General features: G+C 36.6%; 1 protein-coding gene across 4 annotated transcripts in view; it reads left to right on the top strand.

The window, feature by feature from the left end:
* MEI4 (meiotic double-stranded break formation protein 4) overlaps nucleotides 1-19,405 on the top strand; it is a 613,415-nt gene that overhangs the window by 557,262 nt on the left and 36,748 nt on the right. For 3 of the 4 annotated variants that reach the window (XM_037843990.1, XM_037843988.1, XM_037843989.1), the window contains exon 5: nucleotides 4,365-5,581. The exons of the other annotated variant lie outside the window; for it this stretch is intronic. In XM_037843990.1, coding sequence (XP_037699918.1) covers nucleotides 4,365-4,634 — 270 coding nt within the window. In that variant the 3' untranslated portion in view covers nucleotides 4,635-5,581. Of the gene's footprint in view, nucleotides 1-4,364; nucleotides 5,582-19,405 lie in introns of those variants that run through there. 4 annotated transcript variants of the gene reach the window in all.

Below are 19,405 nucleotides of genomic sequence, written 5' to 3'. Positions count from 1 at the left end.
ACAGTGACCTTTTCCTTTCAAGAACTGTGTTGAATTCATTCTTTTAGAGACTACTTTAATTGTTATCTTATTTATTGCTTCTGTCTAGCAAGATCTGGCATGCAGGATACTGAGCCAATGGTGTCTCAGTAAATGTGCCTATGCTCTTTGGTTTGATTTTCTATTCTGCAATGTTCTCATTTTCTCCTTCACCTTTGCTTTTGTAGCAATAAGAAGAATGTTGGGTTGTTTTCACCCCTTCTGCAGCAGTGTGCTTATTTCTGAATGTGTCAGACTGTACTCTGCTATGCACATAAATTATCAAATTGTAATTAATGAACTGTTACATTTTCATATTTTTTCAATATTAAATATAAACATCTAAACTGTGGGCTACAATTCAAATGTACAGAATCTTTTATTACATTTTCTGCTGCTAATGAATGTGAGTGTTTTTTGTCCCTTTGGGTATTTCTGTCCTTTCTGTGTCAGAGGCAGCAAAAGGCAGCCCCTTTTCAGAAGTTAAGGAACTTTCAGAGTTCCCTTACTGCCGAGATGAAGTCTCATGGTTCCAATTCTAAAAGACCAAGATGGAAGAAAAGAGCCCCATGTAGTACAGGCCCTTTATTTAGATCCACAGGAAGGCCTCATCCTAAGACTCAAAAGATGGCTACTCTACCTCCAAGCACTGTGTCTGTGTTTCCAAACAGGAACAGTGATCTAGGGGGTATAGAGGACACATCCCAGCAAGTTTTGCCTGCTATTAAAGAGCTTGCCCAGAAGCCCCACCCAGTTACTTATACTTACAGCTCTTTGACCAGAACTAGCCCCAAGAGAGACATGGAAAATATAGGCTTATAGCTGAACCATTGCCACCCTGAACAAAACTGGGGTTCTGTTGATAAGAAAGAAGGTATAAATGGATACTGGGTAAGCAACTAGCAGTGTCTGCTTCAAGGATAATAAGTTTTCACAAAGATACCAAGTTAATCTTGATTGAATTCCAACTTGAAGAGTAATTACAAAACTGGCATTATGTGTCTGTAGCCTTAACTTTGGAATCTAAGTTTTAAACTGCAATTTAAGAGCATGTTAAAAAAAAAAAAAAAAATTGGATACTTTGACTTTCTTGAACCCAACTTAAGGATAGGAAAATAAACATAGGAAATGCTTTGATTCTGAAAACGTTCTGGAAGAATATCTGGTGATTTCCTACCAAGAAAGTATTTCTTCTTAATGTCTCCCATTTTGTAAAATGGGATTAGGCAATGAGAAATATGCATAGGATTATAGAAGCTGCCTCTCAAGGCTCCTTCAGTGGTAAAAGATTTAGATAGAAAGATAAACTAATAGCATTGTTTCAGAAATACACAGTCATCCTGCTTGTATATGTTGGGGCTCATTCAGTCTTCCTGGCAGGATGTTGAGGCAAACATCCGACACTGGTGTTGGTCATTCTAGTTTGATACTGAGACTGGAAAAAAATACACCAAAACATGGTTGAAGACTGTCAGCCATCATCCTAATACCATTTATTTTAGTTTTCATTAGGCTTATAATAATTATTCAGAAACTGCCTGAGCATATGATTAAGCAGAGCAGGCATCTGTCAGTGTGATGAAATTTGGGAACTACAGGAAGGAGCTCCCCCACAAATATGCCATTTTAGTCACATTGAGAGAGAGGGCTGCTAAGTCATGTAAGTTAAGTGCTGTCTCAAAAGAAAGGAGTTATTAATTGCAAAATAATATTCTGTTAACTGTTAATCTCGGAGCCATAGTTTATCCTAGTACTTATTGTGAGAACAGGCATTTTAGGATAGAGCTTGAACCCAAGATAGATAAATTCTGGTAAGAGAAACAAAGTCCAAAACAACACTGGGAAATGGGTCACCATGCTGAGGACCTCAGCAAACCTTGTAGCAGAGCTAAACATGACCAGAGTGGGATTCTCAAGGCAGATAGAAAGATGCCAGAGACGTACTCTGCCTGCTTTACACCTTTGCCTTGAATTTGCCTGGGATGCTATGGCCTTTGTCAGGAGGGAGAAGTCCCCTTTGTTCTTTGATAAGTACAATTTGGTACAATTTGAGAAGTCTTTACTGATAGTGAAATTATGTCACACATGAAAATCATGGTTAACTAAAAATTAATCTAAATAATTCAGAAAAAGAGTAACCATTTGGCTCATAAAATCTTAATGTAGTTTTAAGTATCCAAAGGGTAAATAAGATGTAGCTATTTTTCCAGTAAACACTAGAATCTTTGTACTCCTACTTAGCTTGATAATTTCTGTCTTTATAAAGTACTATGCTCCTGTTGCAGTTAAAGCTTCAAAACAAATGAAACAATTTTGCCTTTTTGCTGTAGAAATAGTCTAAAGTCTTGTAAAAATTTTCTGTTATCTGAGAGGGAAATTTGGACTATTTATGGTCTTTAATAAGCAGGTTTAAAAATATTTATTTAATCACTGCCTACATGAGCAGGTAACACATACAATGAGGGCTTTTTTGTTTTGCTCTGTTTTTAGTTTAGACTAAGAAAGGTGGTTGAAAAGCAATTTTAATTTTGAAAAGTATCACTGTGGTTCTCCTTAGGTAATAACCAATTTGTGTTTATTGTAATAGCTGTTAAATTACTACAATCCTGTTCAATTCAAACCAGAAATAATTATTGAAGGTCTACTATGGACAAGAAAGGCTTTGTCCTAGGCACCATAGAAATAGCAATGACAGGAACACATATTTACTTCCTTTAACACATTCAGAGTCTAAAGAGGACATATAACAAATATATACACAACCAGAACATAAGGCAGAATATGTTAAGATCTATAAAATTGGGGGTAGCCACTGGATACTTGGGCATCTGTGATTAACACTGAAGGGTGCTAATAATTAGAGATTGATTAAAGGGGCCATTCAAGATCAAGGGAACCGGAATATAGGCATTAGGTGTATTCACCTAATAATGTGTGTGCCAGTTTGGATATATTGTGTCCCCCAAGAAAAAACCATGATCTTTTATCCAATCTTGTGGGATATTGGGACTAGGTTGTTTCCATGGATATGTGACCCACCCAACTGTGAGTGACACCTTTGGATAGGGTGTGACCTCTGATTGAATGTTTCCATGGAGGTGTGGCCCCGCCCATTCAGCTTGGGTCTTGATTAGTTTACCTGAGCACTATGAGAGCTCAGACAGAAGGAGCACTGGGAGCTGCAGCTAAGAAACACATTTTGAAGATGGCCATTGGAAGCTGACACTGACATTTTGGAGAATGCCATTTTGAAATGCAACCTGGAAGAAGCAGACACCAGCCACATGCCTTGCCAGCTAACAGAGGTTTTCCGACGCCATCAGCCATTCTTCAGTGAAGGTACCCTGTTGTTGATGCCTTATCTTGGACACTTTATGGCCTTAAGACCGTAACTTTGTAACCAAATAAACCCCCTTTATAAAAGCCAATCAATTTCTGGTATTTTGCATAACAGCAGCATTAGCAAACTGGAACAATGTGTAATCCAATTTGGTAGGAGTGTCAAGTATAGTGCAGTTGGAGAGGTAATTCTTATTATAAGCCTTTAAAGGAAGTATTTGCTTTCAATTATCTGTGTATATTTGACTCTTTTATTGGACCACCTTGTTGACAAATACATTGGGCTCTAAGAATGTTCTTTCATTATATATCATTACAATGGGTAGATTTGGTAAATGTTTCGAACACATTTCTTAATTAATGAGCAAATGATAAAGCAAGTTTCAGTTTTTACACTGATTCCTCTAACTTATGTTATATGTTTCATTGTCCACTTTTTAGGCTTTCCTTTAATTCACCTCCCTTATAGTCAATTGGGCAAACAATATATGTTCTACAAGGCACATCTACATTTCTCCTCCTATGTATCTTATCCCATGCAGTCCTATCCTACCCCTGTCTGACTTCTGTAGACTCAGTATGAGACAGGGTTATGATCTGTAAGAGATCAGACACTAACTGCACTAGAACAAACATGTTCCTAAAATTCTGCTCCCAAATATTGGCAGGAGTAACTATTTTTCATGCAAATCTTTGGCAGAACCTTGAATTCAACACTTGATAACAGGATTCTTTGCCAGGCACTGTCAGCCTCATCTTAGTAATTAGTTATAGCAAGAGTATATAGAAAGGATTTGGAGCTTTCTAAAACATCAAAAAAGGAAAGTCATTAACTTCTCTTAACTTCTCCTTAGTTCTCCCCCAATTTCCTCTTCAATAGAGGAAAACAGAATGTTAAATAAGTCAAATATTTGCTTTTTGTATGAATATTTAATCTTGTTGGCATTTTTCTGAGCTGAGCTACAACCAATATATATAGTTTTTAAGATTTTGTTGTTTATTTGTAGGTGCGAGCCAGTTATGATGTGACACGCTACGAAAATACTTTCTATCTGCTCTGGGTACTGGAGCAGCTTCTTCAAAAGGAATCTGAAGAAAGCAACACTTCAAGTATAGGGCGTGATGACCAAGAAATCAAGAAATTTCTTCAGAAACATGATCAAATTATTTTCCAACTTTCTGATGCATTCCCTTTGTTTACTTTTTATTTATGGAGACTGGGCATTCTCTTGAACTCAGCAGAAATACAAACTGTTGAAAACAATTCACTTCCTTAGCAATATACCAAATATTAGAAACATACTAAAGTTGAATATATGAAGATCTTGTGCTTAAAATATTTTCAAGAATATTTTTAACTAAGCATTTTAAAATGGATGTCTAAATAAAATCAGTAATTTGATTTAATAGTTAAATTGTGGATAATAGATTATGAGTCCTATTTCAATACTAAAATAAGCCAGTTTCAGTTGAGAATGCCCCTGTTATTCCATGTACCTATTTTTTACAATATGTCACTCAGTAATCTGTTATTCTCAAAAATAGGCCATTAATTGTCTCTCATAAAAGATTTACATTTTAAAAGATTTCCACATAATAGATACTAGATGATAAAGTTTTACTACTTTATTAACATACAGTGTTTAAAATAACTGATTCTAAATGCAATTTTTAAAACTTTTTTCTTATGTAGTTTCACTTATATCATTGCCGATCAACTTAGTGGGGAGTCATGAAAAAGAAGAGTTTTTAACATTTGGAAACCTAAAGGACTTTAATTTCATATATTCAACATATTTGTTAAATCCTTTTTAAAGTATTGGTTAGTTGTTTAAAATGTTTATTTTTCTATAAATGTTTGTTTTGATTCTGTTGATTATTTATGTTACAATATTCCTATTGTTAAAATGCAGTTAAGGTATATAGAATTAAGTCATTAAGAATACATCTACAAATTCTGACATCTATGCAGAAATACATTTTGTACTTATTAAAAGTTATACGAAGGCATTTCATTATTAGCTTACTTTGGATTCTTCAATCCCTGCAGACCAGGTTCTCCAGGTACCATCACCTCAGAGCATACTGACCATTTCAGGGTTGTAGCATCTTGCTAGGCAAGACTTTGAGGCAAGTTACAGATAATCTTCAAAGGTTCCACACAATGCAAGGTCTTAACAATAGGGTGGTGTGTGGGAATACTGTATTTTATACATGATTGTTCTGTAACCAACAACTTCTCTAATAAAAAATAAATAAAATTTATTATGGAAGAGCCAAGATGTTGGGGCATTGTTAGTAGAAATACATCTTAATTCCATTTTTTTATGTAAACGTTTAACTTCAGTCAAATATATGTTACCTAATCTTTCAATATCAGACTACAGTTATAGTTAGACTATAGTTAACTGTGTGGTAATGTTAGTGCTGGAGTAGAAATTTCCTGCTGGGGAAAAGAGGATAAAATGATACATTTGCATCTGTGTGTTTCAGTAAAGTGGTGAAAGAGAGAATGAATGAATGAATTGATTTAAACTTAAATATGAATATATAAGAATACTGTAGCAATTTAGATTTGGTTAATGTCTAACTTGACAACTAAGATTTGAGGTATAAGAATAATGGAGGCAGTAGAAAATTAGGCAGTGTTGAAACTGGATGTAGGATAGAATGAGAAATAAAGAGCCCCAAAGAATTATCCTAAAATAGAGAATATAAAAAAATTATGATACTGGTAATAATTGCTAACACTTATATAGTGTTTATTAAATGCCAGGCACTGATCTAAGCATTTTGCATAGCTTAATTCATTTGATTCTCCCAACAACCTTATGAGATAGGTATGATAACTATCTCCATTTTATGGATGAGGAACTCAGGCAAAGGAATGTTAAACATCTTGCATGAGTTCACACACCCAGGAAGTGGCAGTGCCAGGTTTTACCCCCAGGACTCTATCTCCCTCAAGTCCACACTCTCACTGCATTACACTGTCTGTTAAGTACAAACTATCCTGATACTTCATGCAAATTTTCACAAATACAATTTCTCTGAAATTGTCTTCTAAACTTTATATGCCTCTGAGTATGAGCCTTATAGGAAGGCATTTCATTATTAGCTTACTTTGGATTCTTCAATCCCTGCAGACCAGGTTCTCCAGGTACCATCACCTCAGAGCATACTGACCATTTCAGGGTTGTAGCATTTTGCTAGGCAAGACTTTGAGGCAAGTTACAGATAATCTTCAAACAATTAATAGTCTAAAAAGTGCTAAGATTCCTTTAAAGCTGGAGCAAGTGACTTAAAAGGCTGCAGGGCACAGTGCAATGGGGAGGAAAAAAACAAATCACATTGGTTTGTTCTTGGATTTATACAAGATGTAATTATTTCACATGCTGTTGTACTTTTCAATCATATTTGTTGGTAACATATAGATAAGGGTGGTACATTCTTAGAGAAGCAGGGAAAAAGCCATTCATATTCCCAAAATTTTATGAAGACCAGATTCTGGAGGAAAATCATAACAGCTATAGCTTATGATAACCTGGTTTTATTTATTCATCAAATATTAAGCACCAACTTTATTTGCAAACCAATTCTTTACACAGATTAAAAAATATATATATACCATGGTCATTTAAAGCTAGGTACCGCAGAAAATCATGTTCTTAAACCTAATCCATTCCTGTGGGTGTGAACCCATTATAAGTAGGACCTTTTGATGAGGTTACTTCAGTTAAGGTGTGGCCCACCTCAATTAGGATGGATCTTAATCCTATTACTGGAGTCCTTTATAAGTGGGATGAAATTCAGAGAGAGAGAGAGAAAGCCACAGGGAGCACCCAGAAGCTGAACATCAGAGGAAATCAGAAGAGGCCAGGAGAGGCCACCATGTGCATGCTATGTGACAGTGGAGCCCAAGATCAAGGATTGCCAACAGCCAGCTCCAGAACTCCACAGTCTTCGGGGAGAAAGCATTGCCTTGAAGATAACTTGATTTGTACTGTCTTTTAGCTCAAAACCAACACTAAGCATTATCTTTTTGTCAGATTTATAAAACAGCTTTCTTTTAGCAGTCAGTATAATGACCCAACTACATCAGTGGTGTGTGCTTACTGAAAGAGATAATTATAGTGATAATGTTTATCTAATATTGAAAAGAGGTATAGGAGTTTTATTATTATTGAATACTCATTCATTCTTTCCCAATTATTTATAGTTAGACAAGAATAAATTTATATGGTTAATGAATGAGCTGCTCGCTGAAGAAATGTCTAAACATCAGAGTATGATCAATACATAGGAAGTGACCTCTGCCTCTTCTTTTTCATCTTAATATGAAAGTCCTCTAAAGAATTTCAAGAATATATGAATAAGGAAGGCTTTGTAAAAAGAAAATAATGGATTTAACATTCAAGACATAAAAATAATTCACTTTTATGATTCATAGGTATATACTCTGAATTTGTAATATTTCCTTCTGATACTTGAATCTGACTTTTGCTGTCACTGCCTAAATAGTTGGTGGACTTACTATATTTCAAATGGTAATTGTAAAGGTTCCATAGCCAGTCCATTGCAGTATGGTGGTAGCTTGGAGCTATTTACCCCAGAAAAAACATGTTCTTAAATGTAATCCATTCATCTGAATGTGAACCCATTGTAAACAGGACCTCTTGATGACGTTACTTCCGTTAAAAGTGTGGCCCAGCTTAATCAGGATGGGTCTCAGTGCTATTACTGGAGTCCCTTATAAGCAGAATGAAATGCAGACAGAGAGAGAGAGAGAGAAAGCCACGGAAAGGTGAAAGTCAGCGGAACCCAGAGAATCCAAGAGAGGCCACCATGTATATTACCATGTGACAGAAAAGCGAAGTACCAAGGATGACGGGCACTCAGTCCCAGAACACCACGGTCTTCTGGGAGAAAGCACTGCCTTGATGTCATCTTGATTTCTTAGCACCAAAACTGTGAGTCAATAAATTCCCATTGTTTAAGACAACCCACTGCATCATATTTGATTTAGTGGCCAGGAGACTAATAAAAAATAGGCACAAAGATTTACAGGTAAAAACATTAACCTTAATTATCTCTGACCTAATAAGTGATGGTTCTAAAATGTGGTCTCCATACCAGCAGCATCAGCTGGGAACTCATTAGAAATGCAAATTCTAGGATTTTTATCTCAGACCTACTACAGAATCAGAAATATAGAGGTGGAGCCCAGCAATCCACGTTTTATCAAGCCCTCCCAGTGATTCCACTGCCCACCAATGTTTGAAAATCACTGCTATAATCATGTTTTAACTGAACATGGAGATTTAAATCATTCAAAATTACTTAACTAAATTTAATTTTTCCTGTGTGTGCTTTAATGTTCCAATCAAGGCTTTTTGGGGAACTAAATTATTCATGATTCATGTAAGTAGCAAATTTATAAACATATCAGTCAACCTTCAATAGCATTTTTAAAAATTAACATCCATAGTTTTTAGTGCCTTTACTAAAATATATGATAATTACTCCCTATTGGCGGTATTTTTAAAAATTATTATAGTCTCAGTTTAAGAAATAAAAATTAATTACAACTTTCTGCATTAATCCTGGTACAGAATGATGATATGCAGAAACATACAAACATAGTGTTACTCTACTCTTAAATTGAGATCTTAGAATATTCATCTTGTTCCAGATCTGTTTTTGTACATATGGTAAATATAATTTAGTTACAAATATATTCTATTTCTCAACCCTAGAGATGAAATTCTATCTACCTTAAATCCTTCTGGAACATGGTTCGATATTAAAAAGTAAATAATAAAAGACTGGCTATTCTCAATTCTTTGTGCTTAATTCATTCCTACCACTGGGTCTTTATCATGTTGCTGTGTGCTCCAGCAGTTGCCGTTGCCAGAGGACAGCACCTCTGACACATGATGAGGGAATGGCGCTATCACTGCTTTTAGCTTTAAAAGACTTAACTAAGACATTTTCATGAATGAGTAATCATTTCAGGGGCACTAGAAACACCAGACACTCAACCAGCAGGCAAAAGGGTATATTTGTTCTTATTTCTCTCTCAAGCACACACTCAAATTCAATACTCATTTTGTAAAAAGAAATCCAAGCCTCTTGAAATTAAGACCCCTTTCTTCTATTTTATCTCATAGTCTTCAAGAGATGCCATCACTACTAACAGTCACAACACTGTTGGTGCCTTTTTGCCCTAATTTGCACTGGAGATATTACAGGTTGATTTGTGTCCCCCAAAATGTTATGTTCAATACCTAACCCTGGTCCCATGACATGACCCTATTTGGAAATAGGATCTTTGCAGATGTCAACATGAGGCCAAACTGGACTGGGGAAGGCCTCGATCCAATCCAACTGGTGCCTTTAAAAGGAGAGGAGAACTGGACACAGCCAGCCGCAGGGTAGAAGACCATGTAAAGACAGAGGCAGGTGCATCTCCAAGACAAGGAATGCCAAGGACTCGCCAGCAACCACCAGAAGCTAGAAAAGGCAAGGAAGGATTCTTCCCTGTAAGTTTCATAAGGTGTATGGCCCTGACACATTGATTTCAGACTTCTGGACTCTAGAACTGTGAGACAAAAGATTTCTGTTGCTTTAAGCCACCCAGCTGTGGTACTTTGTTATAGCAGCCACAGGAAACTAAGACAGACATGGAGCAGGGTGTGGGCATGAACCTGCCCTGGCAAGAACTTTATCCAGGGCCAGAGCACCCTCCTAACTGCCCAAGAGGGGTGACCAAAGGCCATTTAAATATGTGGCTTGTCCCCTTCCACAGTGGCCCACAACCAGGAAATGGAGGTTGCCGCAGCTGACCAGCCATTTTATCTTGCAACCTGATGTAGTCCAGGAAAGAACACAAAAGACTGGGCTGAGGGAATGTAGTCACTCTGATTTAAAAAAATTAAAAGGGGAAAAAAAAAAAGAGCTAGAAGTAACTTTTTTAGAAGTATGAATACATCTCCTATTCAAAATGATGATACTGATTCAATTCCCAAGTGAAAACTTAAGAATTTGCAAAGCCAGAATGGTTTTGGCTCATGTGGTACTTTACTTACAAAAAGGATCTCTTCCACACAAATAATCCCTGTGCCATTGCACCATCACTTTACCAAGTCAGAGATCATAATATCCAATGTTTTTTGAACTCCTAGTACGTGCTAGGCATTCCATTAAAATTTTTAAATTTATTATTTTGCCTGATTCTTCTAACATCCTGTGAGGTAAGTGTATTTTTTCCCCCGTTAGATAAGGAAACAAGCACAGGGATTTAACTGGCCCCAGATCACACAGCTGGAAAAAATCAGAGCCAGGATTTAAACTGGCAGAAAGCAACCAAGTCAGCAGCCTGCACTCTTAGTTCTCAGCTACCAACAGCTGTCAGGACCCTAACTCTGCAGAAGTAGAAATTGAGTATAGAGAACAAAGTTATCCTGACAGTAAAACTCCAGTCGGCACTCTTTTTTAAGTGTTCTTTTTAGACATATGCAGCATGTACTTGTGATAATTATAGTGGTGGGAAATTTACACTATAGTAAGTAAAATTTTCCTTTATATTTAGAAGGATAAGCCAGAGATTTCCAATTGGTGGCATTAATTTAAATGAAATAGACATAAATTCTACTCTGGCTGGCTGGTTGTTTTGTAAGCTAGTCAGTAACATTTTCTGAACATAAAGCAAGTTAAATCTTTCAAAATGCAAGGATCAAGATCAGACATCTGTATATGGATTAGAGTTAATGCCTAAGTCTTAGCAATGGAAATAAATAATAGATGTAAAGCATATTTTCTCTATATTGACTCCAAAATCATACATTTTGTTTTAAGTATAAAGAAACGCATCTCCATTTCATGATTAGAATTGATCAGTATAATCCTGTTGACAGCATTTGACATTCCTAAGCCATTTTATGAAGTAGAAAGAAAATATCTTCATACATATTTACATAACAGGGAAAATATTTAAGGAATTAAAAGGCATCTCTGTGTTATATTGTCAAAAAGCTTTACACAGCTCTTATTACTCATTTTCCTTATATCTGGGAAAGGAGTTACTGGTGCTCTGCCTTGTCAATCATCATTATATTACAGTTTCATTTGAGGGTCTTTGTTTTTACTCTATTAAAACCACATTGAAGCCCAGAAGAGAACACATTGCAAAGGGTGCACATAAAAAGGGCTGAGGGATTAGGAACAGAGGACTGAGAGCCATCAATGGCCAAATCATCTTGTGACTTAGGGTAACTTAATACCCCTGTTTTCTCATTATAATAGAGAGCATCACTTTTCAGTTGTAAAGTGTAAAGAACATTATAAGAATACCTGTATTTCTGCTAGGAAGTGTGGTTCTTTTGAATGTATGTGTAAATGATGAGATTAAAATTGTTGAATGTTACTGCCTGTGGCAGATTGAATCATGCCTCCCACAAAGAGACATGTTTAAGTCCTAAACCCTGGTCTATGGGTATAGGGTCATTTGTAAATAGGATCTTCGAAGATCCTAGTTGGATAAGGCCAAATCGAATCTGGGTGAGCCATAATCCATTGTTATCTGAAGACCTTACAAGCAGAGGAAATTTGGATATAGTCAGTCAGAAGTCAGAAGACAAACCATCGTGTGATGGAGGCAGAAATCTAGTTATGAATTGCCAGCAAGCCACCAGCAGAAGGCTGCAAGTTTCAGCAAAAGCCTGATCCTGCTGACACCTTGATTTTGGACTTCTAGCCTCTGACACTGAGACAATAAATTCCTGTTCTTTAAGCCACTCAGTTCTGTGGTATTTCTCATAGCAGCCCTAGCAAACTAAGCCTGTGCCCATTATTATTGAATGTCATTACCTAGTATTGGGAATTTTGTCTCATTAACTATCTTCACAGAGGTCATTCGGTGACATATTTTTTATACGTTTAACAAGGTCTAATCGAAGAGCATAGTACTTGGGAGTTAAAAGAAGAGGGTTTCACGTCTATCCCTATCATTTCTCCATGTCTTCATAGTTAAAATTTTTGAAAGGATAATTTCACCATATGATTGTTTATGTGAATGACATGAAATGATATATGTGCAAAATTCCTTAGACTCTAAAATAAGAAAGTAATGATACTAAGAAGAAGAGCTACACACAGTGTTTGTTATGTGTTGGGCATTCTTCTAAACATGTTAGATATATTATCTCATTTAATTCTCATATCTATAAAATAGACAATATTATTATCACTACTATTCCCACTTTTACAGATGAGAAAACTGAGGCACAGAGTTTAAGTGACTTTTCCAGAGTCACACAGGTAGTGACAGAGACAGTATAAAACAAATTTCATTTATTCCTATCCCTTCTATTCCAAGTGTTCTACATTAATTTTAGTTGAACCTATAACTTATGATACTAAAATTCATTTCCTGCCTGCTTTCTCCCCATTCAACATTTAATGACTATGATTATGATGATCAACAAATGTTAGCCATTATTTTTGTATGCTAGAAACCATGTGAAGTACTTTATTATAGCAGTTAACTTGCTGACCTGCCATAGACAAATTAGTCCTTCATAGGTCCTGAGTCAAAAGATCCCGAGCTGATGGTGAATTTAGGAGACCCCTTTTCTACCAGCCAAGGAAGCTTTGGGGTGGGTTTTCACCCTAGGGAGACAATTCTTGGTACACCATTCTCATGCCAAGCTTCTTGCCCTGACTCCTGATTGTCATTCTGTTTTCCCTTTGAATCTGGATCCTGGCACTGAAGTCTAGCTGAAGGTAGTGGACACTGGCATCCCTTCCTTTGGAAATAACATCCCAATTTCTTCCTGTGATGGTCCTTGCCTCACCGTGCACCATCTTTAACACTAAAATATCAATATACATTTTTTCCTCGTAGGTAAGAGGTATTCATGTGATCCAACCTAAGCCATTTGGAAACTCCCTCCATGGAATTTAAACTCTACACAAAATCACTGAAATCAGTTGTAGTTCATTCATTACATCAGCAACACTCTGATGAGATTGCTGAGCAGTTCATTCTGCTAGATCCTCAGAGCTGCCCACTTTCTACTTTTTCTAAACCCAATCCTCCAGCTTTCAATCTATGAACTATCAGATGTTATTAATGTCATCTCTTTTCTGCTTTTGTTAACCACATATAGTGTCTGTATCTTACAGCTGCAGACCCCTGACTGTCATGACCACAGAACTGAATTCCTATGAATGACTCCATAACACAGATAGACCAAACTCTCAATATTTTCCTCCTCCAGTGCCCACAGCATCTGTGGGATTAGCTGATGCCCACATCAATCAAAACAGATCTCTAGGAAACTGTAACTTTGTTAAGTTACCTTGCACTAAAGACCACTACTCCTTGAAGCATAAGCCACCGTGCACCCACCATATCACAGTCTGGCCAGAGACAGGAATAGCAGCCTCGACTGGACTACATTTTGCATACCTGTTGGACTTTGTTATTCTGACTACTGAGAGTTTCTTTGGCAGACTACCGTCCTCCTCCAGGAAGACCTTTGATGTACTACCTCTTACCCATAGATCTTGCATTCTAGCTTTTTTAAACTTACGACAGAAACATACCATAGGCTCCACTGACCCATCATCCATGTTTTCCTGATTGTGTAATTATAAATGTCCAAAAAAATTTAACTAAAAAGGACCTTCATACCATCTAGTTCATCTCCCTCATTTCATAAACAACAAAACAGATGCCAGAAAGATTAAGTGGCACACCTGGTCACACATTTAGTTGATTGGCTGAGCTAGAACTAATATTTTTTAAATTAATGTAGGTTGACTTGATCTTGGCTGCTAGACTGTGAACACCTTGGCCCTGATGTTTAGCATACTTCCTGGCACTTAAGTTCTCAATAATTATTGACCAAATTAATGGATGAATTTACAAATTTATTATTGGTTTCCTCATTCTCTCTCACACATGGGAGTTAGCATGGTTGGACCACATTCAAGCACAATCACTTTCACAAATTGTAAATAATCTGCATATAAGTCTGAAGCACCCACTTCTACTTCCAGTGTTCACAACTCTCCTTTCTTCCCCTTCACAAAGTTGTAGCCTAGTACAGATATGCAAATCCAGAAATGTAGGCAGTTGTCTGCTCTCATATAGCTATCTTGTTTCTAGATGCTATTCCCTAGGTGGAGAATGAGCTGAAATTTGTGAAGTGCTTCACCTTAGAAAAAAACATGTCACCAATTGTGAATGGTTATAGGTTCAAATAACAGTACAAGGCACATTAGGTTCATTATGGGTTAAGCTGGCCTTTGCATCCTTGTGAAAAACCTTATGTCTGTCTATAACATAATTTTTATGGTAAAATGTATTCCACTTTCCCATTATCCTACTTACAAATGAACTTTTATGTCCCAGCTCATTCATAATGTGTACACTGTCAACAGAAGCTCCAAGCCTTTTCTACTCTTAATGGCCATCACTGTTACAGATTTTAACTAGGTTACTAAATATAATTCTTCACCAACAGTTATACAGCTATTAGTAACAAAATTGTCATATTTCTCATCTTTTACTATCTAAAAGAAAATATTGTTTAGAGAAAAGAGTGCCAAACAAGCTAGACTGGAAAGAAGGACATAGAATTTTCATATTGGAAACATAATTTTGTTTGACTATTGAATAAATGAATGAATAAAAGAGTTGTACTTTCATCAGTTATTTCCTGTGAGGTGACTTTGGTGGTAAGAAAGAAGGATCTAGCAGCTGATACAGCCCAATGCTGCTTGCTTCATTATTCCATGCATTTGGAACTCTATTAGGGCTCCACCCCTATTTCTCACAGGCTCAAGAGGATGAAGAAGGGAATTATCAAAATGGGGAAGAATATCAGCAAATGAAAATAAGAAGTGAGAAATAAGAGCATACTTTAAGTCTTGCTTCACCTTCCTCAATCACTGTTTGCCAGATGGCTGCTTCAAAGCTTTTATCATGCAAAGAACCAAAAGCCCTTTTCTGTTCATGGATACTTCTGCTGATAGCAGAGGGGTTGATTTATAGCAAATTTTAAAGTGTACTCAAAGGGATTGTGTATAAAGTGTACTTAAAGGGACTGTATGGAAATACATTTTATCTCTATTTTCTTCTCAAAATGGGGCAAGGGAAGCATACCAGTAAATTAGATCAATAATGGCAGAATGATGGTGGAATTTATTAATAGTTTGAAGGACCATCAGCTCAAGTTGCTATTCAGAGGAAATACGGAAAATCCATTCCAATGTTAAAAGGATATATTGTAGAGGCAATGTTTATAAATAGAGTACGCTTCTGAGCAGGTGATCACATAACAAGATGTTCTAGTTTGCTAATGCTGCCAGAATGCAAAACACCAGAAATGGATTGGCTTTTATAAAAGGGAGTTTATTTGGTTACAAAGTTACAGTCTTAAGGCCATAAAGTGTCCAAGGTAAGTCATCAACAATTGGGTACCTTCATTGGAGGATGGCCAATGGTGTCTGGAAAACCTCTGTTAGTTGGGAAGGCACATGGCTGGTGTCTACTCCAGAGTTCTGGTTTCAGAATGGCTTTCTCCCAGGACATTCCTCTCTAGGCTTCAGCTTCTCTCCAAAATGTCACCCTCAGTTGCTCTTGGGGTGTTTGTTTTCTCTTAGCTTCTCTGGAGCAAAAGTCTGCTTTCAAAGGCCATCTCCAAAATGTCTCTGTAAACTGCAGTTCCTCTCTCAGCTCCTGTGCATTCTTCAAAGTGTCCCTCTTGGCTATAGCAAGCTTGCTCTCCTGTCTGAGCTTATACAGTGCTCTAGCAAACTAATCAAGGCCCATGCTGAATTGGTGGGGCCACACCACCATGGAAACTATCCAATCAGAGTCATCACTCACAGTTGGGTGGGGTGTATCTCCATGGAAACACTCAAAGAATTACAATCTAATCAATACTGATACCTCTGCCCACACACGATTACATCAAAGATAATGGCGTTTTGGGAGACATAATACATTCAAACTGGCACAGAAGAATTAGACTTCATCCCTGCTGCCAGAAGATTCAACATGATTTTACTTCCACCAACTTCAGTTTTGCAAATAAAATTACCAGGATCCTAGCAATTGTAAAAGCGATTCAGTGGTTTGAGATAATGTAAAAGCACTGAGTACATCACACTGTAGAAGATACCGAAAATCTAGAAAGTTAAAAGACAATTTAATAAGGCAAGAAGTGATATAGTTTTGAGTCTAGAGGTTTTCTACTCTTTAAGTTGTTCTTTATAATGGAGTAAACACTTTAGATGTTTCCAGATATAACTCACCCTTATCTCGCACCGCCAACTCCTTATAGCATCACGTGCCTGCTGAATATTGGGTTATAACTGTCAAGATAACACTTGTTTTACAATTAAAATGATTTATTTCACAGTGACTACAAAGAAACAAAGGCATTATGACAAAATGAGCTTCTCCAAGCAACAGTGGGACCATTTATAAGTAATTTTTCCACATTCATTATTTACTATTGAACTTTTTCAAGCCCAAAATAAATCATATTATTTTCAAAACTCCATTTAAGACAAAAAGCTTCTTCTGATTATTTTACCTTTCTTATTTTAGTTCAGTTAGTTTAGTTTTAAATCACGAAAACTGAAGCCTAGCAAATATTCACTGCAAATATAAATGAGTATCCAAATTTATACCCTCATTTCAGTAGATACCCAGAGGAAAACCCTACATGTATGCAAGAGGGAACATTAATTAATTCAAAAATGTTCATAGCATCACTATTTGTAACAGCAAAATCTCAAATGACCATCAGTTACAGAGTGGGTGACTAAATTGTGTTATCTTCATTCAGTGGATTATTATCCAGCAGTTAAAAGAAAAGAACTTCAACAATAGGTAACAATATACTTGAAAATAAAATAAATAAATAAATAAATAAATAAATCCCAAAAGATTACCTATGAAACATTTTTATAGAGTTAAAAACAACTAAAATAAAAACATATACTTTTATGAATGCAAATAGATGTGGCAAACTATATGAAAAGGAAATTTGGGAAATAATGAAACAGGATGCAGGATGATAACTTTGAGTTAGCAAAAAGCAGGGGAATGGTTTAGCTGAGACAGACCACATGGTTCAGTGTAGGTTATTGTCAGTGTTGTAGGTTTGGTTTTGAATTTATGAATGGTTCTTTTCTTATAAAAAGGTAACTAATAAAAATATAGGAAGAAGGAAAAGAAGGAAGAGAAGGAGGTCGAGGGGAGGGAGGAAGGAGAGAAGAGAACAAAAAAGAGCTATGAATAGACCACCAATGATTGTGAGTCTTGACCCCAGAATCATGATTAATCCAATTATATGCATCAGCAGAACAACAACAAAAAAAAGCAAACACAAAAAAAAGCAAAGATAATAGAACCAAAGTACAAAAATCTCTGTATACATTGGACTGTAAAAGATACTGGATTCTTTACCATTTGCAGACTGAGAAGGAAAACAAAAAAACAAATTGTACACTATAATGTCTATTTAACCAGATATAAAGAACATTTGATGAATAGTTTCAACTTTTACATAAAGTAACTTAGGTTATGCCTGATTTGTACTAAGCCTGATTAAGCCTGATTCAATACTTCATGCTAAGCAACAGGCAGCTCATGTATTAGCTAACCATGAAATGTTACAGCTACCCTGACTCTGTTCTACCTTGAGAATATACGCAAAGGATTTGTCTGGGCATGCAAGGAGGTAAAACTACCGTCTATCGGAATCTCAAGTGGGAGCAATTGGGGGTAAATATACCTTTCACTTGACATAGAAAAAATGCAAAGTTTTCTGTGAAGTAGTTTTACAAAGCAATATCTAATTCCCATATAACCTCCATTTTGAATTACGTGGTGCTTTTTCCTTGGTGGGAAATACTAACTTCATATGCAATTAAATAACATTTTGTAAATCAGCAAACCCTTTAACACTTCACATTTGAAGTGCCTTAACTTTCTGATAAAACACTCATAAGTATTCTCTAAATACTGACAGTGAAAGTCATCTAGTCTCACCATTCAAAACACACACACACACATGCACGAAAAGAAAGGATAGATTAGAAACTATCAAGATGGATATCTCAGACATGAGCCCACAGCTTGTGACTATTTTAACAAGGTTAAATTAATGTCCATAAAAGATTATTTTACTTTCCCTTTGTTACCTCCAGCACTTTAAATTGTAGACTACTTTCCAGACACAATAACAGATAACCTTGGTTATGATGTCTTCAGATAGTAAGATAACATATTAAAAAAAAATAATGATGTGTGGAGCACTGTTCTGGTTTGCTAATGCTACTGTCATGCAAAATACCAGAATTGGATTGGCTTTAATAAACGGTTACAGATTCACAACTTTATGGCCATAAAAGCATCCAAACTAAGGCATCAACGAGAGGATACCTTCCCTAAAGACAGGCCAGTGGCGTCTGAACACCTCTGTCAGCTGGGAAGGCACATGGCTGGCATCTGCTGGTCCTTTGCTCCCAGGTTGCACTTCAAAATGGCTTTCTCCAAAATGTCTCTGGGCTTCTGTCTCTTTTAGCTTCTCTCAGCTCTCTGCTTGGTTCTTCTGGGGCATTTTTCTCTCTAAGCATCTGGGAGTCCTCTCTTAGCTTCTCTGGGGCAAACTCTGGGCTTCATCTCTTATCTAGAATCTCCAAACGTCCTTCTGTCTGTATCTCCCACATTTCCAAGCATCTGGGTCTGTGTCGGCTCTTAGCTTCTCCCAGGGGCAAACTCTGGATTACATATCCTAGCTTCTCTCCAAAATGTCTCACTCAGCTTCTCCAAGCTCCTTGTTTCCCTGAGCTCTCTTAAAGGACTACAATGAGCTAATTAAGACCCACCTGGAATGGGCAGGGTCACATCTCCATGTAAACAACCTAATCAAAGGTCTCCCCACAGTTGGATGAGTCATATCTCCATGGAAACACTCAATCAAAAGTTTCCACCCTAATCAAAAGACTAAGAAGTCTGCCCCCA

This window comes from Choloepus didactylus, chromosome 7 (assembly GCF_015220235.1).
Source record: "Choloepus didactylus isolate mChoDid1 chromosome 7, mChoDid1.pri, whole genome shotgun sequence".
NCBI classification, from domain to species: Eukaryota; Metazoa; Chordata; class Mammalia; order Pilosa; family Megalonychidae; genus Choloepus; species Choloepus didactylus.
The sequence above is the reverse complement of the archived record's forward strand: the minus strand, read 5'-3'. Positions and strand labels throughout refer to the sequence as shown.